The following is a 27,914-nucleotide window of genomic DNA, read 5'->3' as shown; positions in this document are numbered from 1 at the left end:
CATAGTTCTTTTTGTTTGAACTCAAAACTCATGATGACTCAAAATCAGAATTTTGCCTCTGTCTTTATCTTCAAACAGATAAATAATTCATGACAGTTGCAATTACCATGGACGCCACATATCCTTTTGAGCAGCACTGGTGGCAGATGCTCCTTGTGTGGAGCTTGTGACAGGAACTGTAACCAAAGTGGTAGGTATAGTAGTAGCTGCTGCTGCAGTTGTTGCTGCTGGTGTCACAGATGTTGAAGGTTTATGAGACAACTCCTGCACTGTCGAAGGAAGATACCTTTTATTATCAGCACACTTAAAACCAGGTTCTCCATGTGATAACTCCTGCACTGTAGAAGGTAGATATCTTTTACTATCGATACACTTCAAGAGGGGCTCTCCAGCACCTGAAGTCTCACTCTGTCCCATCGCTGCTGAGTGAGGAATGTCACTGCCCATTGCCACATGGAAGGAAAACCTCGGTACCTTGTTTGGAGGAGCACAGATAAGTAACGAAGATGTGGAGGATACGTGGTCACCACTAATAAGGTCGCCAGAATGATATTCTGTAGGCAAGGGTCGCTTGTTTCCTGGTCCTTTTACCATCTGTACTGATGAACTTTGGAAATCATGAGGATATTCTTCTTTCTTAATGGAAAAGTCAAGAGGATCTTTAGCAGATGCGAAATGGTGGTCAAAATGTTTATCCGTAGGAGAGTTTGACGTCTTAATAACAGCTGGTCTTTCTTGGCTAGTTACTACAGACAGAGGCAGTTGAAGGGGTGAGCTTAAAGTAACAGGTACTGCTTGGGAAGAGGTAACACCTGAAGGAAATACTGATCCTCCAGTCATAGGGATAGTCTTAAATTCAAGTTTGACTTCTGTCAATGTTCCAACTCCAACTGTTGCTGTACCTTTCACACCTGACATATTCGAGACAGGATTTGTTACAAGTTTCAATGAGGAATGTTCGGAGGGAGCAGTAGTTGTGGATGATACAGTGTGCTGAGACTTTTGATCATCCATATGGAATGTCTTAAAAGCAGCAGACTGATTGATTAGAGGTATCTTGAATTGTGTCGAATCCACGACAGGAACATTATGTACTGGTACCACCAAGGGAAGAGAAGTGACACTAGTAGTTTGAGGCTGGTGGTGTACCTGAGAGGAACTAACAGAAGTTGCTGGAGGGGTATTGGAACTAAGGTATGGCTCTGATGTAATGGAACCATCTTCACAGCTGGAAACTGAAGACGTAGGGCTTAAGAGAGGGCTATGTTGGTTTCGAGAGTTATGAGGTGGAAAGGAGGGTTGGCAAAGTGAAGCTGGGGTGCTAGTTTTACCATGAGTAGGGCTCATGGACCTTGTAAGAACCGCTGTAAAAGCACTGGGGTGTGATCGGTCCACAATGGAACCACTAGTAACAGTAGCACTAGGTCCAGTAGTAGACGATGCAGCATTGGCTGTAGTTGCTGCAAGACCTGGTTGAGAAGGTGGAGCGGGGAGGAATGGAATTCCTGGTATTTGCCCACCATTTGGTAAAAGTAAAGCAAATTCACCACTAGGGAGGCGACTTGGTATAAGCTGTAAACCACGATTGTTATTGACGTCTCCTGTTACACTAGGCTGTTGTGGTTGAGGAGGAGGTACCACACCAGGAAAAGAGAAGGGCGTCAACTGCTGGAGTCCTGTCACACAATGAGCAAGGTGAGCAATTAGTCGCTGCTTCACTCCGGGCTCCACACCTTCCATTCTGCTGATATATCTGCTCACCTCACCAGCACATTCGTTGAAACCAGTCTTGAATTTGTGCAAAACAGCTGGGTCTGTTGCGACTGCTACCGCCAACTGCTGCCGCTGAATGTTTTGTAAGTGTTTCACAGTCATTTCCAGGATATCTGCCTTTTCCAGCTTGGAATGTCTGGCAGGCTATAAAAGAAAATTGCAGATGTTAAAATATGATTTACAGCACGAGTTTTAAAAAATAGTGCAATATTATTCAATATAACCAAACTGGGGAAAATTTGACAGAAATCAAAGAAAATGTTGGAGGATTTGAAATGGGATGAGCCCAGTTCAATTCTGTGCTTTTAGGAGAGTAGTGATTTGTATCTCTTTGGAGTGTGGGGAATTGGAGCAAGATTTTTCATGATGTTCTTTTATCCCAATAAGGAATAAATATATCATTATAAACTGTACAATCATTCATTTAAAAGACCAAAGGTAAAACTACTTTTGGAGTTGTTAAGTAAATCCATACACTACATAGATTCATAAGCACTTGGTCTTAAGACAACTGGTTTTGTTATGCTTCTTATGCTAGCAGGACAAATTTAATCCTAGACCGTGGTAGAATTTTTTTTACAATTTTGTGGCCCAAGATTATGAGGACAAGTGGAACAAAACTGGCTACACTACTTCACATGAACCCTGGTGACAATGCCTTCTTGCAGTACCCTTGGCTTAACTCTAAGGTCTCTGTTGGATATTTCCAAAGTGCTCTAGAAGGACCAGCCTTGGAAAAAAAATGTTAATTAATGGAGATTTTGTAGCATGAAACATGTAAATGTCCCTTGTACAAGACAGTGATGTGCTGGAGAAATCTTCAGGAAGAACACCGTATCAAGAAGTGTAATGTACAGTTCTATATTGCATGTTTTGTAAAATATTACACTCATTATTCTGTCAGATCAAAAAGGTTGCCAAGATACTTTGAGAAGAGCAGACAATAGTGGGCCAGAATTATATCTTAAAAGGGATTCCTTAGTGTGCTGGTTAACCTTCTGACAGTGTGACATCTGTCCCAAAGCAATATCAGAATGTCAGATATAATCTACCTTCAACCAGTCATTAAATGTACAGTAAAATAAACAAGGTAAAAAGTGCTCTAAAATGGATTCTGGACAAAAGGGCAAAACTTACTTTCGCTGAAATGCTATGATCCATGCAAACTTGTATATTCATAGCATCATATTATATTATTATCATCATTAAGGCCACGGCCGCTTCCTTTCCATTCCTAGGCCTTTCCTATCCTGTCATCGCCAAAAGACCTATCTGTGTCGGTGCGACATAAAGCAAATAGTAAAAAAAAAAAAAAAAAAAAATTCATGATGACCTAGCTTCGAAATATCAATTATTAAATAATTTAAAATGCTGGCAAGAAGAAGTACTTTAGTGTCATACATGACACCTCTGTATTCTAGATGCTAAACTTGATTCTTTGTCAACAAGACCTCTTTACACACACCTACCCTTAGCTATGTATAACCAGAGAAGTATTCTTAGCTTTTCAGTTAATAATCTGGCAAATGTGGGATCTTCAATATTTTGTGGCACGTCAACGCTTCAAAGGCTTGCAGTCTGTTCATTGACGTAGCCTTTAGCGTCCATCTTTCAACACCTTAAAGCATCAACCATAATACAGAACACTTCACAACACACCAACAAGTTTTGAATCAGAGATCATGAGAGAGTACCATGACCAAAACATCAGCTTTATTCCTCAAGAATATTATTTTTGCTCTTCAAAGCTCATCAGAACTCAAGGAATATTAATGCTCAGTAGTACAAATTTACAGAATACACTACTTTTAATGAAATAATTTACTTTAGCAAAATTAGCCTGATTATTAACTGAAAAGCTAAGAATACTTCTCTGGTTATACATAGCTAAGAGTTAGGTGTGAGTGAAGAGGTCTTGTTGACAAAGAATCAAGTTTGGCATCTAGAATACAGGGGTGCTATGTATGACAGTAAAATGCTTCTTGTTGCCAGCATTTTCAATTATTTAATAACTGATGATATTTCAAAGCTAGATCATCTTTCATCTGTCCCAATGCAATATCAGATTGTCAGTTCATACTCTAGCTCCATCCAGTCATTAAATGTAAAATGAACAAGGTAAAAAGTGTTCTAAAATGGATTCTGGACAAAAGGGCAAAACTTACTTTCACTGAAATGCTATGATCCATGCGAAACTTGTGTATTCATAGCATCATATTATATTATCATCACAAAAAAAAAACCAACTCTATGCAAGACTACTAAATTGCTTTCATTCAGATCTAGCCTGGACTCCAGAACATATTTTTGGTTCATAGGACCTGAGAGCATAGGACCAACCAGTTATTGTTTAATTTCTAATCAATTTGATAATTGCATAAGCAATTAATACACAGTATTTCTATCATAACATCCATAAATAATAATAATAAACCCCATGGTGCTACAGCCTTGATAGGCGGCCTACCAAACAACCGCTCCTCAGCCCAAAGGCCTGCAAATTGCAAGGTGACGCAGGGTCAGTGCAATGAATCCTCTCGGCCATTATTCTTGGCTTTCTAGACCATGGAATAATAATAATAATAATAATAATAATAATAATAATAATAATAATAATAATAATAATAATAATAATAATAATAGCTGCATTAGCTGGCCTTCTAGACTCAATATTGCAGGTTTGAATACCTAGCTGTTTCGTTTGGTATTTAGGTGTTGTTAATTAATGAGATTTGTTTTTTCAAATTCCAGCACTCCAGCTATTATTATTATTATTATTATTATTATTATTATTATTATCATCATCATCTGTTTACCCTCCAGGTTCGGTTTTTCCCTCGGACTTAGCGAGGGATCCCACTTCTACCGCCTCAAGGGCAGTGTACTGGAGCTTCAAACTCTTGGTCGGGGGATACAACTGGGGAGTATGACCAGTACCTCGCCCAGGCGGCCTCACCTGCTATGCTGAACAGGGGCCTTGAGGAAGGATGGGAAGATTGGAAGGGATAGGCAAGGAAGAGGGAAGGAAGCGGCCGTGGCCTTAAGTTAGGTACCATCCCGGCATTCGCCTGGAGGAGAAGTGGGAAACCACGGAAAACCACTTCCAGGATGGCTGAGGTGGGAATCGAACCCACCTCTACTCAGTTGACCTCCCGAGGCTGAGTGGACCCCGTTCCAGCCCTCGTACCACTTTTCAAATTTTCGTGGCAGAGCCGGGAATCGAACCCGGACCTCCGGGGGTGGCAGCTAATCACGCTAACCACTACACCACAGAGGCGGACATAATAATAATAATAATAATAATAATAATAATAATAATAATAATAATAATAATAATAATAATAATAGCTGCATTAGCTGGCCTTCTAGACTCAATATTGCAGGTTTGAATACCTAGCTGTTTCGTTTGGTATTTAGGTGTTGTTAATTAATGAGATTTGTTTTTTCAAATTCCAGCACTCCAGCTATTATTATTAGTATTATTATTATTATTATTATCATCATCATCTGTTTACCCTCCAGGTTCGGTTTTTCCCTCGGACTTAGCGAGGGATCCCACTTCTACCGCCTCAAGGGCAGTGTATTATTATTATTATTATTATTATTATTATTATTATTATTATTATTATTATTATTATTATTATTATTATTATTATTATTATTATTTACCCTCGTTCTCGGTCTTTATCCAAGTCAGACAGGAGTTTAATATTCAGCAGCAACCAACTTAACACTACATGTTACAAGCAAAGTCATCAAGGGATATGTAAAAGAAAATGAGGATACCTCAATGAGATAGATATACTTTCTGCCAATTTTGATCTTGCTGTTTCATTTAGTCATGGAGCAACACGCTCAGCGGTCCCTGTATGTATGCCTTATAATATATGCAGCCGTGGTGTCCAGTACTGCAATGTACAGATTGAAGGATAATCAAGTTGTTCTAGAATTGACGAGGTGGTCCTGGAATCGATATTAAGTACTAAGCTAACATTTCCCTGTAGTGAAGGGAACGCCACACAAAGTCGCAATTAAGGACCCAAACGGGAAATAGTATGGATCTGAACTTCACACTTCAGACCAATTCAGTGTGACTTCATGACTTTTGAAGACATAAATCCCTTGATAGTTAAGAAATGGTTACATACTATTTAAAGACTTCGTTGAGTGAAACTAATTACTGGTACATTTAAGGATTCTTTAAAATGTATAAGACCGAGCTCGATAGCTGCAGTCGCTTAAGTGCGGCCAGTATCCAGTAATCGGGAGATAGTGGGTTCGAGCCCCACTATCGGCAGCCCTGAATATGGTTTTCCATTTTCACACCAGGCAAATGACGAGGCTGTACCTTAATTAAGGCCACGGCCGCTTCCGTCCACTTCCTAGGCCTTTCCTATCCCATCGTCGCCATAAGACATATCTGTGTCGGTGCGACGTAAAGCAACTAGCAAAAAAAAAAAAAAAATGTATAAGTAAACCTCTCAGACGAAATTATTATTATTATTATTGTTATTATTATTATTATTATTATTATTATTATTATTTTCGTACCGCTAATTCCACACCTGTGGGGTCGCGGGTGCGAACTGCGTGGCACGTGTGGATATGGCCCTAATTTAAGGGCCGGATGCCCTTCCTGGCGCCAACCCTCTATGGAGGGATGTAATCACTATTGCGTGTTTATGTGATAGTTGGTAGTGTGGAATGTTGTTAGACGAAATCATTATTATACGAAATTATTACAGGATATCCTCATTATTTTTCATCTCTGTGGAACAAGTACCAAAACACGTCAGACACGAAACAGGGTACGTACAATAACGGAATGCCAGTTGTAATCCAATTCTCAAGAAAGTTGGAAGTCATTTCCATTAATGTGACGGGAGTAATTTTGTGGCCACAATACCGTGAGTAATGCCATATGTCGCGCCATGATGATGAGATTTGAATTGTAAAATACTTGCGAACATCTTGTGCCAAGCGAATAAATGATGCACCGTTAGTCCTACGGACAGGGTTCTTCTTCCATCTGTTGACTTGGTTTATCTGGCTGCAAAATGTTATTCAATCCGGAGGAATATCTTGCAAGTTGATAGGTTAGATACCGTACTGGACGAGGTTGAGACCATCGGGGATCTCCTTCCCCATCGTCTGGCGAGTTGTTATAGTACCGGTATCAATTGTGTGACCTCAGTATCTCCAGACAACGGAAAAGGGGGCAAGGACAGGAACCGGGTGAGAAGTACAATAGTCCACCCAATATTTTCCAATCTACGAAATCGAGTTATATAACCAGTTCTTCTTCTTCTTCTTTTCCTGCCGCTTTTCCCACACCTGTGGGGTCGCGGGTGCGAACTGCGTCGCACATGTGGATTTAGCCCTGTTGTTACGGCCGGATGCCCTTCCTGACGCCAACCCTCTATGGAGGGATGTAAGCACTATTGCGTGTTTCTGTGATGGTTGGTAGTGTAGTGTGTTGTCTGAATATGATGAGGAGAGCGTTGGGACGGACATATACACCCAGTCCCCGAGCCAGAAGAATTAATCAGAAGCGATTAAAATCCCCGACCCGGCCGGGAATCGAACCCGGGACCCTCTGAACCGAAGGCCAGTACGCTGACCATTCAGCCAACGAGTCGGACAGTTATATAACCAGTTATTTGCACTATTACCACGATAAAATCAATTAAACTTTTCAGCCGTGGTAAGTAAGTAAATTCGTATCCTCATCCCGAGGTGGTGCAGCTCTTCTCAGGCACACCCCCAATGGAGGTGAGCTGCATGTACCATTTGAACCACATACCAGCCCTCCTGCCATTCTTAAATTTCTGACAGTACCGGGAATCGAACCCGGGCCCCCGAGGACGGCAGCTAATAACACTAACCGTTACGCTACGGAGGCGGACTCAGCCGTGGTGAAAATGTGATTCGCAATTGCATTTTAACTCGCTATGCATTTCTCTTGCTTCCTAACACATCCAACCCCCATCCCGCCCCTGGTCGGCAGTCGACTTCGTTTCCATTACCGGTATTGTATCTGACGTGCTGTTACTGGTGTATCGCAATCTCACTCTCGAAACCATTTACACTTCCACGGAACGAAAGTTTCAAATAGGATGGGACGACGCATTTTTTGCTGTGAATATGGTAAGAATATTAAATGTATAATTTGCTCACAAGCACTACGTGTAAAATTGCAATACAGTATAAAACAGCATTATAATGCATGCCGCCCACAATATGAAACATTAAATATTATTTCTACTAGTAGTATTGGAATGATTAAATCAGTATTTCTGGGCGAACAATTTTAATTTTAATTCAGGTCTAGAACGAGCAAAGCGAGGCAATAAGTGTTGGCCGAGCGAGTGGCTGTGTAGCTTGGGTCACGTAGCTGTCAACTTGCATTCGGGAGATAGTGGGTTCGAAACCCATTGTCGACAGTCCTGAAGATGATTTTCAATGGTTTCCCACTTTCACACCAGGCAAAGGCTACGGTCGCTTCTTTCCCGATCCTAACCCTTTCTTATCCCATCGTTATCATAAGACCTGTCTGTGTCGGTGCGACGTAAAGCAAACTGTAAAAAGAAAATCAATGTTGCAAAACGTAGAGTTCAGTAACGGACCATGTTCCTTTCTGCTTCCACAGGGTCAGCTTGTTTTTGAAAGAGTAAAACAAAATAAGAATCAAAACCAACAGTCCTCCTACTTTCCTCCCCCTCCCCTTCCCAGGTCTCGCTCTCTCTCTCCCTCTACGGTGAAACAAACAACAAACGGTCACTCGCGAAACAAAGCTACGGTATCAGAGAACAGCTGACCGACAGTTTCCAGCAAGCATTGAGACCAGATGATGCAGACAATCCTTTTTTCCCCTTTCTCATACAGATCCACACTTTCCGCGTTGCTGGTCACAAACCTGATAATACTGCAGACCTGTCCGACCACATTATAGTTTCTTTAAGGTCAGTTGTCTTTTTAGTACCAGTTTGTTCTTCACCCAACCATAAATGGACCGCGATTCTTTAAGCAGGACGAGAAAGGTGAAATGTGTGAATGGAATGGAAAAGATCGTACCAAAAATAGGAGAGTTCCTTACAGTGCTACTTTGCTCAGGATAGCCTATATAGGATGCGTCTAAAACTCCCCAGAAAAACCCGGAAATTATTCCTTCCGAACAAGCACAGATCCAACATCTGAATGTGCCACTGCATCCTGTTGATAGCAGATGCGTCAATTCCAGCGCATACGTGATCATTACTCGCATGTGAAACGAATGATCTCTTATCACAGAAAGTGATTATAGATAGGTCGAGTGAACGGTAGAAATGACCCACATGGTCAAAATCCGCAAAATTTATATAGTATATGATCACCACCAAGTACGTCTGTACAGTAGTTTGGGCAGCAAGGTCAGCGGTAGGCACTCTTCGCTTGGCACGGTTGGCGTTGGTTTAGTTATAGTTGTTATACCACTTGTTAATGTTTGCTGACAGGTTCGATGAGTGCAATGTAGAAGAATATGCTTTATTATTGTCTCATGGGAACACACGAGACTCTTTCTTAATTCTGTCTCTTAATCCTGATCGAGACGTCTCCGTATGTCTCAGGTGGGTTTTCTTAAAAGAGCTGTGGATGAATGATAATGTTATACGTCCTTCTAAATAATTAATCATATTATTATTATTATTATTATTATTATTATTATTATTATTATTATTATTATACTTCGGAGAAGCAGAGGCGTCTTAATTTTTGTCCCGCAGGAGTTCTGGTACGTGCTGGTAAATCTACTGACACGAGATTGACTTATCTGAGCACCTTCAAGTACCACCGAACTGAGCCGGGATCGAACCCGCCAACTTGCGCTCAGAAGGCCAGTACTTCTAACGCCTAAGCCACTTCAGTCAGACGAGGGGAAGGATAAATTTAAAAAGACCCAAATATGTTGTACTTCAATAGGGAATTCCTTTCTTCTTCTACTTCTTATTTCGTGGGTAAAGAACACTGAGTCTTGGCGTGCTTTACCTCACACATGGCATCTGGGACATAACAGCCAGTTCATTTTCAAAGACGAGGGTTCAATTTACATGGAATTAAATCAATTTTGGTTCTGAACGAAAATTTCAGAGGGCTAAAAATACATGTTTGAGCAGAACCCGAAATAAGTGTGACCTTCAATGCCAGTTGACCTATGGTTCTTGAATTTTGGTTCTGAACGAAAATTTCAGAGGGCTAAAAATACATGTTTGGGCAGAACCCGAAATAAGTGTGACCTTCAATGCCAGTTGACCTATGGTTCTTGCTAAGTCTTTCAATAGATGTTATTGTCCATACGGCACACACTGTAGAAAAATAAAGAACAAAGCCAGCTGATACAGGGAAAAGGAAGGAAGCTGATGCCGGTAATCCCTGAAGGTCTGACCTACAACCACAGGGACTAGCGGACGGAGTGCGAGGTATACGAGGAGGAGGGGAAGAGACTGAAGGAGAGGGAAGGGGCGAAGGGTGAGAGGTTATGCAACCTTAAGAGACTGGAATCGTTCATTACGGAGCGTGGGAACACAAGGCAGCAGTGCCGTCCCAATCCAACCAGTTGAGACCTGCGCGGCTCCGACAGAAGCTGTAAGGATTTCGCGAGGAGCTCTCCCTCGCCCTTATGACCTTTAGAGTGACTATGCTCTCAGGATGTGACACGGAGCACCTGCTTTCCAGACGATGATCTTCCTTGTCTGACGTAATCAGAGGAATAATAAACTGTCTAGAACGAGAGTTAATTCTATCCCTTTATGTCGGTTTAGCTACAAAGATAAGAACCGCTTGTTATTTTAAACGGACTTGCAAACAATGTGTTGGCGTTACGCTGAAATTAATATTTTTCATGACAATGCTAGAAAGATTAGGAGACGTTGACACATTCTGTAAAGAATATTTATTTTTAAATGTGTGCAGCATTTTTGGTAATTAAAGATAAAGACATTTGGCACTACGACGAAAACTGCATAATCCGACCTGTAGAATTTCACTGATTATGATGAAATGTTTACAGCCAGTTGGCTGCGCGGTTCGAGCCGTATACGTAGAAGCTTGCATTAGGCCGATGGTGTGTTCAAACCTCCACATCTGTGCCTTAAGATTCTTTTCTGTGGTTTCCCACTTTTTCACACCAGAAAAATTACCTTAATTAAGGCCACGGCCGCTTCCTTCCCGTGAGCTTGCATCCGGGAGATAGTGGGTTCGAATCCCACTGTCGGCAGCCCTGAAGATGGTTTTTCGTGGTTTCCCATTTTCACACCAGGCAATGGTGGGGCTGTACCTTAATTAAGACCACGGCCGCTTCCTTCCAACTCCCAGGCCTTTCCTATCCCATCGTCGCCATAAGATCTTTCTGTGTCGGTGCAAAGTAAAGCCACTAGCAAAAAAAAGTTTCCTTCCCACTCCTAGCCCTTTCCTATCACATCGTCGCCATAAGACCTATCTGTATCGGTGCGACGTAAAACCAATTGTAAAAAAAAACATACCAGCAAAAAATTGACTGGAGTGGTTCAGTGACTTTTGAAGAAAAATATGCCCAAACGAATTTACAGCACCAGTAAAAAAGATTTGAATAAACGAGCGAGTCGGCCGTGCGGTTAGGGCACGCAGCTGTGAGCTTGCATTCGGGAGATAGTAGGTTCGAACCCCACTGTCAGCAGCCCTGAAGGTGGTTTTCCGAGGTTTCCCATTTTCACAGCAGGCAAATATTTGGACTGTACCTTAATTAAGGCCACAGCCGCTCCCTTCACACTCCTAGCCCTTTTCTATCCCATCGTCGCCATAAGACCTACTGTAACTGTGTCGGCGCGATGTAAAGCTAATCGTAAAAAATGGAATAGTCATATTTCAGAGAAAAGAAACATGGGTAAGAATTAAAATAAATATTAATGAAATGGTAAATAAAAGTAGTTTTACATCCTGAGTCGACGAGAATTTAGGCCTATATTATTCTGGGGAGTTGTTCAATCAAAAAATTTGATTTTATCACTATCACCAATCGCATCATCTCGTACAATTTCTATATCTAAGTTAGCTCTAATTGGAGCTATATAATAATAATAATAATAATAATAATAATAATAATAATAATAATAATAATAATAATAATAATAATAATAATAATAATAATAATAATTCATACTCGCCCACTATTAACAGAAATGCGTAAAACAGTTGATTGAGACGCTCGCCTTCTACGCTCAATGTTGTGGGATCGTAACTCGGAGCAGGCGATTGGCATTAAAGAGTGCTTAAATGCGAGAGACCCATGCACGGCAGTCCGGCACACGAGAGCCTAACGTGACTTAACCGCGAAGGCGCGGCTTGGCGAGAGGTGGGTGGTGTGAGACATGTTCTACGTTTGTCTTCGCTGGCAAGGTGCATCAGTCACCGTCATGCTGTGAGGTCAAATTATGCTACAAGAAAGATTCAGTACCTACAGTATACAACTTCGAGAGCCATCCCACTGTGTTACAATTTATGTCCTTACGACCAATTCACGCATCGTATGACTATACAATTGTTGCAGCGTCAAGTCACGTGTCTGGAAGAAGGGGAGTGTATGGAAACACGCACCCTACCTCGAGCCGCAGAAAGAATAGGAAAAGTCTGGCACTCAGCCGTCTTAAGTTATGTGATATTCGAAGGAGTGGAAAGCACGTACATTATTATTATTATTATTATTATTATTATTATTATTATTATTATTATTATTATTATTATTATTATCAGCTACGGATACCATCTACGCGGTGTCGGGATACGTAGAGATTCCGGTCACGAAGGTCCTGGCTTCGAAACGGGACTAGAGAGTAGACATATACACTTGTATTCTCACTGTTTTAACAAGAATCTTCTTCTTCTTCTGCTTCTTCTTCTTCTTCTTCTTCTTCTTCTTCTTCTTCTTCTTCACTACGCCTGTGAGGTCGCGGGTGCGAACTGTATCGCACATGTGGGTTTGGCCAAGTTTTATGGCCGAACACCCTACATGACTCCAACCCTATGTGCAGGAATGTAATCACCCCTCCTGTGGTGGTTTGTAGTGTGATGTGTTGTCTGAATAGGAAGAGAAGAGGGTTGGGACAAAAGGCAAATACCCAGTCCCCGAGCCAGAACAATTAATCACACGGAATTAAAATCTCCGACCCTGCCGGAAATTGAACCCGGGACCCTCTGAACCAAAGACCTGAACACTGGCCATTTAGCCAAGGACTCGGTTAATGTGTTAACAAGAATATATTTATTAATGACTAGTGTATAATAACAGAAACTAAATTATTTTCTCGCCCATAATAGGAATTAAAACAGAAAAAACACCATACCGTATGATTAGATTGTTGTCGTCATCGGTTGTGGTGATGTTGGTGATACTATTTACGGCAAAGGAATTACCAGAAAGGATTGAACACAAATAGACTGAGCCGAGCATTCATATTCGATGCAGAACACAATACTGCTTCGCAGAAAAGTTTCGTGATTTGCCGATACTGTCGGGCGTCGAGCTAATTCATTTCACCAATGCTCTTCATATTCGGTCATGCGGGGCTGTAATTCCCATCTCTGAAAGGACCTGTTCGAATTAAGGAACGCGGCCGCCTAGTCGAAAGGCCAGTCCCTGTTCGCCAGTTGAAGCCAAGATAAGTGTCCAGCTCTACGACACTGCCAGTTGGTGGTACTGAGATGCGATTATCTGTTAAATCCGAGATGGCCAAATTTGGAAAGTATTTGTTGTTGCCTCTAAGTCCCACTAACTACTTTTACGGTTTTCGGGAACGCCGATATATCGCAATTTTGTGTCAAAAGGGTTCTTTTACGTGTAAACCCACCGATACGGACTGGCGTATTTGAGCACCTTCCAACAAATACCACTGAACCGAACAGGGGCTCGAACTCGGAAGGTAATGAAAATAAATTATGCTTATTATTATTATTATTATTATTATTATTATTATTATTATTATTATTATTATTATTACATGAGGCTGATAATCATGTTTGCCAACTCGGGAATGAAGCAACAACAAATACTCCACAGTCTTACAAGCAGTAAGTGATGTAGACTACACTTACTGAATGGAAGCTTAACTACTCTACTTGAATAAGTCATGATGGCAAGCGACTTACGTCCTTCTTCATGGCGTCTAGGATGAGAGACTTGAGCTCATTGAGGCAGTGATTGATTCTTGCCCTTCGGCGCTTCTCCATAATAGGCTTATTGCTCTGTGGACAGAAACATCGCACATCATGAGTCATTCCACAAACAGCAATTAGACTGCAGGATAAAGCTTTTAAATGTTTGTGATAAATGAATAACTGAATAACAAACCTACAGATATTATTATGATGGGAAATAGGCAGACATCGTAAATTTTGCTGTAGCACTAAGAAACCAATTGTTTTATTGCCAATATTAAGGAAACTAGATGACTAACAAAAATACACTGCATAAAAGTTCGACGTTAAAATGTTTTAATCATGAGCTTATTAGCAGGCAGGAAGAATAGTTTCGGAAAAGTAACAATTAAGAATGCTGAAAAATCGGTCACTAGAGAATGTATAAATAAATAATGATATCCGCTCAGTATTCGTGTCAGGAAATGTACGCAAGAGCTGTCTGTAGAGCTGTCTGTACAGAAGCGAATCTTATTACTTATCTATGTTGAGACATCAGACAATGACCATGTTACGCTGCGTACACACAGTCCACACATTCACGCAGCAGTGTCTCGCCGTACCCGTTCTATTCAAGTCCATTCGCACAAGTTAGCGCTGTTAACGGAGCGGTTGTTTACGGAGCGGAGGCTCTGGGCGCTTTCAATCGGTGCCTCCGGAGAACCTCCGATTGAATTACAAGCACGTAATTTAAACTTGGTACGGGAGAAATGAACGAGCATTTGTACAGGAATTTATAACTTGTCGCTGTTAATGTGAGAAACTACGCCCCTCCGTTAATACTTTAGTTATTTGGCGATATTACAGATAGCATTCTTACGTACAAACATAATAATTATATAACAGAACCTCCAATTGAATGTCAAGCGCGTAGTGTGAACTTGGTACGGGAGAAATGAACGAGCATTTTTTCAGGAACTTATAACTTGTCGCAACTATTGTGCGAAACTAGGCCCCTCAGTTAATACCTTAATTATTTGGCGATATTACGGATAGCATTCTTACGTACAAACGTAATTATGTAGCAGAACCTCCGATTGAATGTCAAGCGCGTAGTGTGAACTTGGTACGGGAGAAATGAACGAGCATTTTCACAGGAATTTATAACTTGTCACTATTATCGTGAGAAACTAGGTCCCTCAGTTTATACCGGTACCCTTATTATTGGTCGATAATACAGATAGCATTCTAACGTACAAACATTGAATGATCGAACTCGATAGCTGCAGTCGCTTACGTGCGGCCAGTGTCCAGTATTCGGGAGATAGTAAGTTCGAACCCCACTGTCGGCAGCCCTGAAAATGGTTTCCCGTGGTTTCCCATTTTCACACCAGGCAAATGCTGGGGCTGTACCTTAATTAAGGCTACGGCCGCTTCCTTCCCACTCCTAGCCCTTCCCTGTCCCATCGTCGCCATAAGACCTATCTGTGTCGGTGCGACGTAAAACAACTAGCAAAAAAAAAAAAAAAAAAAAAAGACATTGAATGACAAGCGCGTAATGTGAACTTCATACGGGAGGAATGAACGAGCTATCTCATATGAATTTATAACTTGTCGCTATTATTGCGCGAAACTACACTCCTTCTTTAACTCTTTTTTAATGCTATATGTTCGGGGCGTCGACCTTTGAAGATCTTTTGCCTCTACTTGCACCATATGTGAGGAAACCTGCGTGTATTATGTAAATGGCGGTAGTGTAAAGTGTTGAATGTGATGAAAGGAACATTAAGGATGACACAAACACCCAGACCCCAGACCAGTGATATTAATAATTTAAATAAAAAACTCTGAACCGGCCAGGAATCGAACCCGGGGCCGCCGGGTGACAGGCGGACGCGTTGCCACCTACACGGTGAGACCGGTGTTTACGAGTTGTTTGTGCCATGTTTTACAGAGCAGCACTTACAGACTTGAACCGCTTGAACTCCTCCGTCCACTCGTAAATAATCATCCTTTACTTCTGCACGTCTTTCGCGTTTTTTACATATGTCCAGAAATTAAAAGCTAATTCAAATTTTTGAAACTACTGTATTCTAGTGCCAATACAATGGGAATATTTCCATAATAATGATAATAATAATAATAATGAACGAAATGCATGTACTGTGTAAGTTCTGCACAGGTAGGGCCTGCACTTTTCTGAGAAACAACTGAATCTGTATATTGTTTGTTGTATCTACAGGGTTTATACCTACAGGTATATGGGGTATGTATTATATGTCGATATAATTGCATTTTCTTTATAACAAATGAGAGGATGCATTAATTATTCTGAATGACTATACGTTCTTTGTTAAGGGGTATTGTATGGAATATCGGTGATATAGATCAATTTTTGTTTATGTAGGTAACGATTTTTATAGGGCGCCTACATTCATGGACGTAAGTTTGAAATTACAGCCCACTAAGTCCTTACACTCGGAGCTACTGTTGCGAATAGAGCTGGGAACGGAGCAGTTCCTCCTATGATTGCAATCGGTAGTGCGAGTGAGCGCTCCCTCCGGTATTCTCCGGTAGTAAACTGTTGCTGGGAAACCAATCGGTGTTTCGGCACGCGAGCGGAGGGCGAGCGGAGGACGGAGCAACAGTACTGAATGTGTGCCTCGCTTGCCGTTCCATCCGTGGTGCGCAACGAATGTGCTAGCAACATAGTAAATACTGCTCTATAAGTATGACGAAGGAGAATATAGGAAATATATACATTCTCATTTATCGTTCGTGTTTCATTTGTCGATTACTTTTGTAAAAATTTGCTTTACGTCATGCCGTCTTATGACGACGATGTGATAGGAACGGCTAAGGAGAGTAATTTCTAGGCGTGAACATGGAAAACGACGTAAAACCATCTTCAGAGCTGCCGACAGTGGGGTTCGAACCCACTTTCATCCGGAAGATAGTGGGATCGAATCCCACTGTCGGCAGCCTTGAAGATGGTTTTCCGTGGTTTCCCACTTCTCCTCCAGGAAAATGCCGGGATGGTACCTAACTGAAGGCCACGGCCGCTTCCTTCCCAATCCCAAACCTTCCCTATCCCATCGTCGCCATAAGACTTATCTGTGTCGGTGCGACATAAAACAAAACCCAAAGTCTCACGCTCCAGGACACTGTCCTTGAGGCGGTATAGGTGGGATCCCTCTCTGCGTCCGAGGGAACACCCAACCCTGGAGGGTAAATTGATGGAAGGATGATGATGATGATTATTATTATTATTATTATTATTGTTGTACTCCCATAACCACTTCTGTGGTTTTCTGTGACGTTAAGGTGCCGACATTTTGTCCCACAGGAGTTCTTTCATGTGCCGGTACAGTAGCGGCGATTGGGGGGGGGGGGGACGGGAGGGGACAGTCGCCCCCCTACTTTGTGGAGAAAACTTTGCATTTGTATTCCATTTTAGCTGGATGAAACAAGGAATTATAGGAATTATTAAAACAAGCAATTTGTACAAGCCCTGTTGTCTTATCAGCTAATTATTTGCTTTAATTAACAACGAAATTATTAGCGGAAATACGCAACAAAGTCGTTCACGCGGTTAACCGATTTGTATAGCGCCACAGCGAGTACTGTAGTGGAGACTTTGTATGTGCTGTGAGGAAGGGTACGCGTGCATTCGTTAGTCTGGCAGTCTATTTAGTGCCAGTTAGTTTTTCTTTTAGTTTGTAGTCAAATACTAAATGATTTTAATTATATAATCACGCCGTACGTCTATTTAATTGTAATACATGTGTAATATTGTTCCTCTAGTGAAAGTTTTATTGTATAGTATTGAATCAAAATCTCAAATAAATATTATCAACACAGGTACGTTGGTAGGCTGAGAATCTTTACCTCTCTGTCGAAATTCCATTTAGTAGCTTTTTTTTTTCTTTCCAGTTTTAATGTATAACGTATATACCCCCCCCCCCCCCCCCCGCTACATCCCACAAACTGGGGTACTTTGTTGTCTTTACATTTTTTGCCCCCCTACTTCTAATTCCCAATCGCCGCTACTGCCGGTACACCTGACCACCTTCAGGTACCGCCGAGCAAAGTCGGAACTGAAACCGCAAGCTTGAGCTCAGAAGGCCAGCGCTCTACCGTCTGAACTACTCAGCCCGGTACAGCATATAACCAGTTTCAATCAGTTCGTACTCTTCAGTAAAAATTGAAATGGCGTATGACTTTTAGTGCTGAGAGTATCTGAGGACAAGTTCGGCTCACCAGATACAGGTGCGCATTGTGATGTGGATGAAATGATGATGAAGACGACACATACACCCAGTTCCAGCGCCAGCGAAATTAGCCAATTAAGGTCAAAATTCCCGAACCTGCCGGGAATCGAACCCGGGACCCCTGTGACCAAAGGCCAGTACGATAACCATTTAGCCATGGAGCCGGATGTACTGTTCCGTAATAAATGAGCTACGAGTATAATTAATATAAGAACATCGTATATAATACATGTTTACATGCAATGGAATATAATTACCACTTAAACTATTTTACTACCAGTATTAATAATATTGTTAACGCATTTGCAACGGTATAATATATGCCGTCCGCCTCTGTGGTGTAGTGGTTAGCGTGATTAGCTGCCACCCCCGGAGGTCCGGGTTCGATTCCCGGCTCTGCCACGAAATTTGAAAAGTGGTACGAGGGCTGGAACGGGGTCCACTCAGCCTCGGGAGGTCAACTGAGTAGAGGTGGGTTCGATTCCCACCTCAGCCATCCTGGAAGTGGTTTTCCGTGGTTTCCCACTTCTCCTCCAGGCGAATGCCGGGATGGTACCTACCATAAGGCCACGGCCGCTTCCTTCCCTCTTCCTTGCCTATCCCTCCCAATCTTCCCATCCCTCCACAAGGCCCCTGTTCAGCATAGCAGGTGAGGCCGCCTGGGCGAGTTACTGGTCATTCTCCCCAGTTGTATCCCCGACCAAGAGTCTGAAGCTCCAGGACACTGCCCTTGAGGCGGTAGAGGTGGGATCCCTCGCTGTGTCCGAGGGAAAAGCCGACCCTGGAGGGTAAACAGATGATGATGATGATGATGATGATAATATATGCCAATATTCAATCTACAGTATTCTATCCACCTGCACCTATTGCAAACTGAACGTCAGCAGATCAAAATCTGTTATTCATAACGTAACAAATAATGCGGCGATCTTGAAACGACTACATCATTTGAATGACAAATGTAGGGGAACACATGCATCTGTGGAATTAGTACTGAAATCTAAATTGTAATTCCTCCTAAGATCACCGTTGCAACATTGCCCACATCAAAGCATTTGAATTTTCCGCCAGTGAATTCAATCGGAGGACTACCGGAGGTCTCCGGAGGAGCGCTGTAATCGTATTATCCGATTCAATCAACAGGAGGTCCGCCTCCTCTTCACAGCGCTAGCACAAGTACCCCTTTCCCTGAACTCGTTCACACTGTCGCTAAGAGTTTATAATCATTACTAGCCGCCTGTGGGTGACAAGGCGCTCAACTTCTGGGCTCACCATTGTGAAATTGGATAACAAGACAATCACTTGGCAATTAGTAATGCTGAAATAATATTGGAGAAAAATGATTTACTACTAGGTGTGCACAGTAAAGATTTGTTCCGAACTATCACTTAAATCCACCGGTCCATACGAAAAAACTTCAAAAAACCTACAAAAGGACTACTCAACCAGTATTCATCTCCTATTAGATTACAACTGTTTGGGCTGTACCTTAATTACTTATATTTGAAGCCGAGCGCATTTAGTTACGAAAGGAGTGGAAAGCTGGTCTATTCCAGAACACTGGGTACGAACACAGGTGCTAATGTCAGTTATTCAGAATTTGCGCTGACGAAATCTGTTTAACCGTTTCAGATGAAGCAACAGCAACTAAGCAGTGAAGTACACAAAGACACAACTATAACTACAATCTTTGTCGCTTCAGGTTTCATACTGCTTTAGCGGACTAAATTATTTTCCCGTTTTACACGTCAAAAGGAGACGTTACTGTTAATGAAATCTATTCTCGGAGGAACGGCAGAAGACCCACCAACGAAATGACTTAACGTTTACCAAGCGATTCCTAAAATGGCATAGCTTTGCCCTCCAAAGAACAGCATATTCACCTAAGATGATTTAAGCCTGGAATGAGAACTGAACTTAATTTATTTTTCACGGTTCCATGAGAATGGGGAAACAATCTGTGAATCAAACGGGAGCATTCTACTCCTTGATAGTAAATTTCCAGGGGAGCACGCATGACTGGTCCATTCACAGCTATCGGGCGAGTTGGCCGTGCGCTTAAGGGCGCGCAGCTGTGGGCTTGCATCGGGCAGATAGTGGGTTCGAACCCCACTGTCGGCAGCCCTGAAGATGGTTTTCCGTGGTTTCCCATTTTCACATCAGGCAAATGCTGGGGTTGTACCTTAATTAAGGCCACGGCCGCTTCCTTCCAAACTCCTAGGCCTCTCCTACCCCATCGTCGCCATAAGACCTATCTGTTCGGTGCGACGTAAAGCAAAAAAAAAAAAAAAACCACCATTCATAGCTTTCGCCATAAACGAGGTGACTGGTAAGTGGAATATCCCAATTTGAAGCAAATTGTCGGCAGCCTTGAAGATGGTTTTCCATGGTTTCCCATTTTCACACCAAGCAAATGCTGGAGCTGTACCTTAATTAACGCCACGCTCGCTTCCTTCCCACCTCTACCCTTTTCCTGTCCCATTGTCGCTGTAAGACCTATCTGTGTCGGTGAGACGTACATAAATGAAGAAACACAAATAAGTGTCTTAGAAGATGTTGTCAAAGTGTTAAAATGTCTGTGTTTCGAAAATGACAGTAGGTAGAGGTATAAACATATTTTTGAAACAGAGCAAGGTTTTATCCGTTCTGCTCCAATCACACTGAGGAAAAGCTCGGCGGCGATAAACTGGAAAACAAAACTCGAGTAAGCAAAAACAAAAAGAATTCCTGAAGGAATGAACCACAACCACTAGTAATAAAAAGTGAGTTTGATTTACGAAGATATCTTAACAAAGAAAACTACAATGAAACCGTGGCAAGGATGTTGATACAGCCTGGGAGCAAATTCCATTTTGGGGGCCTCACTTGAAAATATGCTTACACTCCACTCATGGAGGTCATCTTAATAAGCTTGTTTTGATTCCCTTCATGTTTGACATGACCTCACACGTACATATGTATGTGTGTGTCAGATAGGGGAGGGTGTAGGTTGTCAATATATGGAAAACTGGTTGGGTCATTGCACTACAGTACGTTGTTTCTCACCGAGCTCGATAGCTGCAGTCGCTTAAGTGCGGCCAGTATCACGTATTCGGGAGATAGTAGGTTCGAATCCCACTGTCGGCAGCTCTGAAGATAGTTTTCCGTGGTTTCCCATTTTCACACCAGGCAAATGCTGGGGCTGTATCTCAATTAAGGCCACGGCCGCTTCCTTCCCACTCCTAGACCTTCCTTGTCCCATCGTCGCCATAAGACCTATCTAAGTCGGTGCGACGTAAAGCAAATTTAAAAAAAAAACGTTTCTCTAGCCGATGTAATGGTCGTCGCTGGAATGGTGACTGATGAATCACGACAATATGTCCCATACTGTACTGTTGAGGACAATAGCGTTGGTACGTTTCTTCGTCTCTCGACACAGGTCTGGCAGTCTTCAAAGAAGCTCGAGAACTGTGTGGATGACGTTAATTAATAAATAATAATAATAATAATAATAGGCCTAATAATAATAATAACTGTACGGCCTCAACTACACAGTTGCAGACCTTCTGAAGTGATGTCATCAAGACAATTTTGACATTCCGATTGTGCTACCAAACAACGAAAGCTGGATTCTACTCGGCGGATACTATGGCCAACAGCAATGATGTGGAGTGCCAAGATATTTGACTGACATTCAAAAGAATTGACTACCGAGCGAATTGTCCAAGCGGTTAGGATGCGTGGCGATGAGCTTGCATTTGGAAGATGGTAGGTTCGAATCCCACTGTCGGCAGCCCATAATTGGTTTTCCTTGGTTTCCCCACTTTCACACCAGGCAAATGCTGGGACTGTAGGCTACCTTAATTTAGACCACGCCCGCTACTCCCCCAATTCTTACGTCGCCGAAAACCGTCGATGTGGTAGATATTTGATATGCAAATGACAGCCAGCTGACTGTCAATGTCTCCGGTTTATACAATGTTATTGGCCGCCTTTTAGTGATAAATAGCCAAACTTTTCTGCATTTGATAATAATGACACAATGTTATAGCGCACTTCACTTGGAGGTCAACAAGTATTCGTCTGGCACGCAAGGTAGCAAGGAAACGAGCTCATTCGATGATTCACCCTCATTCAGCTTGTGTACATGTGCTGTGGTCAGTGTGCTTTGTGCAGTGAAATTGCATCAGAACAGAAGGCATGCGACGGAAACAGACGGACACAACAGAGAAAGAACGACGGATTCCAGTACGAGTCTTCAAAAACGACAAAACATTAAACAAATAACCGAAGTAATAAATAGGCCCATTACGACTGTTAAGAGTAACATACAGGTATAATCAAACAAAAACATTTTTTAAAAACACGAACAGATCGGCCTTCAGTCATGACTCAGACTGAAAAACGCCAAATAGAAAAGTGCAAAAAATCCTAAATTGAGTGCTACAATGATTGCTGTAGAGGTGGAACAGAAATCGGGAAGACATGTCAATCCACAGACAATAAGAAAATTAATCAGGCTGAATGCAACAACCAAATAGCCCGCAGAAAACCATACATAACTGAGGTGAATAGTCGCAAGAGATTGTCATATGCCAAAAATCACAAATGATGATTACGAATTCTGGAAAAAGGTAATATTTACCGATGAAAGTCAATTTAATATATCCGCATCCAACGGAAGAGTAAGTCTATGCAAAATCTCTCAGCCACTGTTAAACATGGTGGAGGATCTGTACTCGTGTGGGGGTGTATGAGTGCGAATGGGGTAGGCGATCTGTGTTTTAATGAAGGCAACATGGACCACAGACTTTATATCAACATAGTTTCACATCTTCCACAGAGTGTGAACAATGTGGGTATTAAAGATGGCTATCTTCACACAAAATAATGACCCCCAAACACACGGCCCTGAACACAAAGCTCTGGTTTCTATACAACGCATCTCGATGGCTGGAAACACCTCCGCAATCACCAGGCGTCAATCCGATTGAGCATGTATGGCGCATTCTTGAAGACAATCTACGAAAACACAAGATCTCAAACAAAAATGCTCTTAAGGAGCTATTAATGGAGGAGTGGAAGAAAATTACGAGAGAAACTACAGAAAATCTTGTGAGATCCATGCCAAGAAGGTTGCGTGAGATTAAAAAAAAAGACGACCTAGTCACGACGCCACATTCCCATACGTCAAAACAATTCCTTATGTGCGGGAGACGAATATATTTTTGACATGAATAGAGACAATTGTGATTATGCTTATTTGTCATATTTTTGTTAACAGAGGAAACAATGTTTTGTTAATATGTAATGTATTCGCAGGACATAATAAATAAAGCACTCAAGTCAAGCTTATACTGTACTTCAATGTTCTAACCTTTATTTGGCCTGTACACCAAAAAAATCCTAGTTAGACGAATACTTTTTTGAGGAATTGTATATATATATATATATATATATATATGTGTGTGTGTGTGTGGTGTGTGTATGTGTGTGTGTGTGTGTGAGAGAGAGAGAGAGAGTAAAATGCACTACCTCAGCTACGAACTTGGGATCAGGGACCTCTGATCTCATACATTATCAGTTATTAGTAAACGTTCTTGTAAGGTATGGAGTTGTTAATTTCTGTTCTGCAAAATAATGTACAAGTAAAAAGTTACAAGTGTCGTCATAGAAATGTATGATAGACGAACAGCTGTTTAACGAGCGATGCCACAGCTTATGATATGTACAGCTCCTCGATAATAAATTTGCATTCCAGGATTATTAGCATTCCCGCAAGGTAGTATGATGTTTTTAACAGGCATAATAGTCATTTCAATTTTTTGTCGATTATTTGTTCATATTCAAACGGGATAATTTCACTTTGAGACGAACCTCTACTACAACATAGTACCAATTTTGGTCAAGAGATGGCGTGATAATTTGTTTATATTATTCTTTCTTTATACACACGCATACTGTTTTATCATGATCACACTGTCACTATTATTACTATACCACATATTACATTCATATATATCCTTTAATAACTCATAAATGTATTAAAATTGCAGTAGTATTTGATGTTAATAATATTTCATCCCTTGTAGAGAAATAATGTATATAAAAGATAAGTTTCGGAGACGCCGACGTGCCGGAATTTTGTCCCGCAGGAGTTCTTTTGCGTGCCAGTAAACCTACCGACACGATGCTGACGTATTTGGGAAGATAAGGATGGGAAAAGGCTAGGATTGGGAAGGTAGCGCCCCTCGCCTGATGTAAAATGGGAAACCACGGGAAACCATCTTCAGGGCTGACGACAGCGAGGTTCGAACCCACTATCTCCTGAATGCAAGCTGATAGCTACGTGACCCAAACAGCGCAGCCACTTGCTGGGTATAGAACAGTGAAACTTTACTTGTACAGTAGTTGAGGAGAGACGATGATACGAAATGTCATACCATGATTGCATGTCAAAGCCTTAAAACAATAGGCATACTGCAATCGTTGCACCATGTAAGAACATCACGAGCAGTAAGATCCTTTGACCTGCCTTAAGATGAGATAGAAAAGACGTGTTCCCATATCGAGTAGATGACATTGGGAAGACACGCAGTTCTATACATCAGAGAATGAGAGTGGAATGGAATGGGCGAGTGCAAGACACAGACTGATCTGTCAACTGCAGCTCAAGTAGAATTATAATACTGACCTAAGTACCAGCTCAGTTTCAGTATGAAAATGCTGATATGTTTCTCCGAAAATAATCTTTCTTGCTCTATGAAGGAAAGGAACAGAAATGTGGGCGTGATATCAGAGTGACTTCATCACTAGCTTTTCACCAAGGCTGCCGCGCTTCGAATCCTAGCCCATGTGTGTGGGATTTTTAAAATGAAAGTCACGTCCCTGTGGTTCGGATTCCATGTAAAACTGGAGGTCCCTTGGCTGTGATCACGATATCAACAGTCACTTAAAACTACAAGTATGCTTGCTTTTGAACAGAAGTAGGCATATCGTCGTTGCCGGGACAAAACATCCTATGTGATAATATTTTTGGAGATATACTGACCCGCAGCACATACATTATGAAGAGTGAGAATGCCTTGACAATATTCAGACAATATTGCACCTTAGATGACAGAACTTTACCGGCCAAAGTTCTAAGCTAAAATATTTCACATAGGAGGTTTCGTCCCAGCAGCGACGATATGCTTAATGTAATGCCTCACAAGTGCAGTACAATACAGTAGCACCGAATGCTGGGAGATATTATAGGCACATTCTAGAAGAAATTTCAGTTATTTAACACACAACAGTATGAATACCACCAAAACTGTCCGATGATCAGCCCAGAGGCTGGTTGAATCCTCAAATAGCTCCACCAAAGGTTATGCGGTTATAGGAAAACCGCAAAAACCGATGGCGTCGCCATAATGAAGCGTCACTAGGCATGACGAGGAATGAGGTAGTTTGCCATTGCTTTCCTCACTGGACCAAAAGGTGCTATTGCAGCACGACCGGCCCTATGAGCAATGTCTTTCATAATATCCAATTGCAGTGGTCGTGATCTGAATGCCATTACTCAGCATCACCCATATGATATCCGATGTACTGCCTCACAAGTGCAGTACAATACTATGTCGAGGAATGTATTCATTATTGCGTGTTTCTGTGATGTTTGGTAGTGTGTCACAGCCATAACTAAGACTAAGATTTCAGTGGAAGCTACATTTTGCTCTGGTCCGTGCCAAGAGGCAGACGAAATATACTGCATCCATCAAGGTATAGTAAAGGTTATGTTATGCCGCCAAACATGTTGATATCCTAACGGCACGAAGTACATGTGGTTGCTGACCGCGATGACCCAAGCTCCTTACATGAAAACGTAAGAACGTTTTTCATGTATGGACACCACGAACCTGGCCGGTCGGAAGAACCGGTTGTCACTCTCTCTATGCTCGAATTATCATCCTGTTACGATATCGGCTGGAATTTACCATCCTGTAACGATATGGACATCATTCTATGCATGAAGTTAATCTCACTGTACCGCCCTCACTCCCGTCCGACACAAAATAGGACGAGGAGGGCAGTACTACAGGACACGTCGGGATGAGACAGCTTGAATGACGGGACGGGATAGTACTGTCACAATCATGTGGGCAGGATGGGATAGCAACACTACGAGCGGGATAGCAACACTACGAGCGGAGTAGGAAGGTACGCATGCTTTGATAGGCAGAATGAATGGTAAGCATCGTGGCCTTCGGTTCACAGGGCTCCGGGGTCGATTCTCACACTACCAACCACCACAACACACAATTACATTTTTACGGTTTGTTTGACGTCATACCGGCACGAGAGAGATCTTTATGGCGACGATGGGATTGGACAGGGCTAGAACCAGCTAGGGAACGACCGTGGACTTAACTAAGGTACAGCATCTGCCTGGTGTAAAAATGGGGAAACCACGGAAATCTATCTTCAGGGCTGCCGACAATGGAATTCGAACCCACTATACCCAGAATGCAAGCTAACAGCAACACGCCTCGAATAGCGTAGATAACTTGTTCGGTAAAACATGCAATATTGAACACATTCCTCCACATAGTGTTGGCGTCAGGAAGGGCATCCTGCCTTAAAACTGATCCAAATTCACGGTCAGTGTCGTCCCAAGAAATTGGGAAAGGGGCAAGAAGGAATATTTCACGTACCAATATTTACCAGAGGTTTTAAGGGACGCTCAATTACCTAAATTTCGTCTTTCAAAATGGTCTCTTGTGTTTAAGCATTCTTGAACGCCGACCAACTCTGCCGGGATTGGATCCCGGATTATGCACAGAACATGAACGCCTAACGAGCTGTGCTACTCTATCAGTTATATTAGGTACCACTCCCTTTCTTCTTCCTGTCGCAGATTAAAGATTCCAATGCACCTAAAAAACTCCCCTGTCGGTCGTCAGCAACGACCGAAAGTGCCGAGAAATCTACAAGAGGTGAAAGCACTGTCACAGAATAATATGGAATACAATTGCAAGGTCTCACAACTCTTCAAACTGTTAGTCAACAGTTGAGATTATGTCGCACACAACAGCCAACATCCTTCCTATACGTGGGAAGATTCTCAAGGTCATTCGCTTCACACGAGACACCTATCACTTAGGAACAGGTGTCTCATACTATCGTGAATACTCAAACTTTCGCTACGTACTTACATTGATCCGGATTCTTATATGTAGGAAAGGAGCAGAAAATATGTAACAATTGGAAGAAAAAATCTAAACAATGACTAACCCATATTTTTTCAGTACAAACATATACAAACCAGGGTTGAAAAATGACCGTCCTGAGGGTTAGGTACTACGGACCAGAAATTATTGATAAACTCTCACGCTGAGAAACAATTACCTAAATGTGAACCTTTTCAAACTACAGTGTAGTCAAGGTCCACAGGATGCGATCTAAATGTATACCTTCTGTATTTGGTTAACGCAGAGAATACAACAAAATAAAAACATTAACACCATCACGACAAATTTTCACCGAATAAGAAGTGTTTACAAAGCAATAAAAAAAAATAGCTAGAATTCACAAAGCAGATCAATAAGCATAACATAATGCGTGGATAAGTATTTTTGATGGAAAAAAAAATCTCATGCTAATTGTAAACAAAGACATGTGACAACTCACCCTTCTCTGTTCTGCCTTGGATAAGACATGACCCTGCTGTTTGTGTTGATCAAACTCATCTTCGCTGATTGGCAT

General features: G+C 41.9%; 1 protein-coding gene across 1 annotated transcript; it reads right to left on the bottom strand.

Annotated features, from left to right (window-relative positions):
- Window positions 1–102: 102 nt before the first annotated feature.
- LOC136863707 (uncharacterized) lies at window positions 103–27,914 on the bottom strand. The gene is made up of 3 exons (XM_067140065.2): window positions 27,840–27,914; window positions 13,930–14,025; window positions 103–1,917 (listed from the first exon to the last, which is right to left on the bottom strand). Exons 1-3 carry the CDS (start codon window positions 27,912–27,914, stop codon window positions 103–105), a joined length of 1,986 nt encoding a protein of 661 aa, XP_066996166.2.

The sequence above is a fragment of the Anabrus simplex genome, chromosome 2 (genome assembly GCF_040414725.1).
Source record: "Anabrus simplex isolate iqAnaSimp1 chromosome 2, ASM4041472v1, whole genome shotgun sequence".
NCBI classification, from domain to species: Eukaryota; Metazoa; Arthropoda; class Insecta; order Orthoptera; family Tettigoniidae; genus Anabrus; species Anabrus simplex.
The sequence above is the reverse complement of the archived record's forward strand: the minus strand, read 5'-3'. Positions and strand labels throughout refer to the sequence as shown.

Excerpts from the sequence above, each read along its gene's own strand:
- LOC136863707 (XM_067140065.2), bottom strand. The coding sequence starts at position 27,914 with ATGCCAATCAGCGAAGATGAGTTTGATCAACACAAACAGCAGGGTCAT. Across the intron at positions 14,026-27,839 it reads CCAAGGCAGAACAGAGAAGG|AGCAATAAGCCTATTATGGA; the intron begins GTGAGTTGTCAC and ends TTCTGTCCACAG. Across the intron at positions 1,918-13,929 it reads TAGACGCCATGAAGAAGGAC|CCTGCCAGACATTCCAAGCT; the intron begins GTAAGTCGCTTG and ends TTTCTTTTATAG.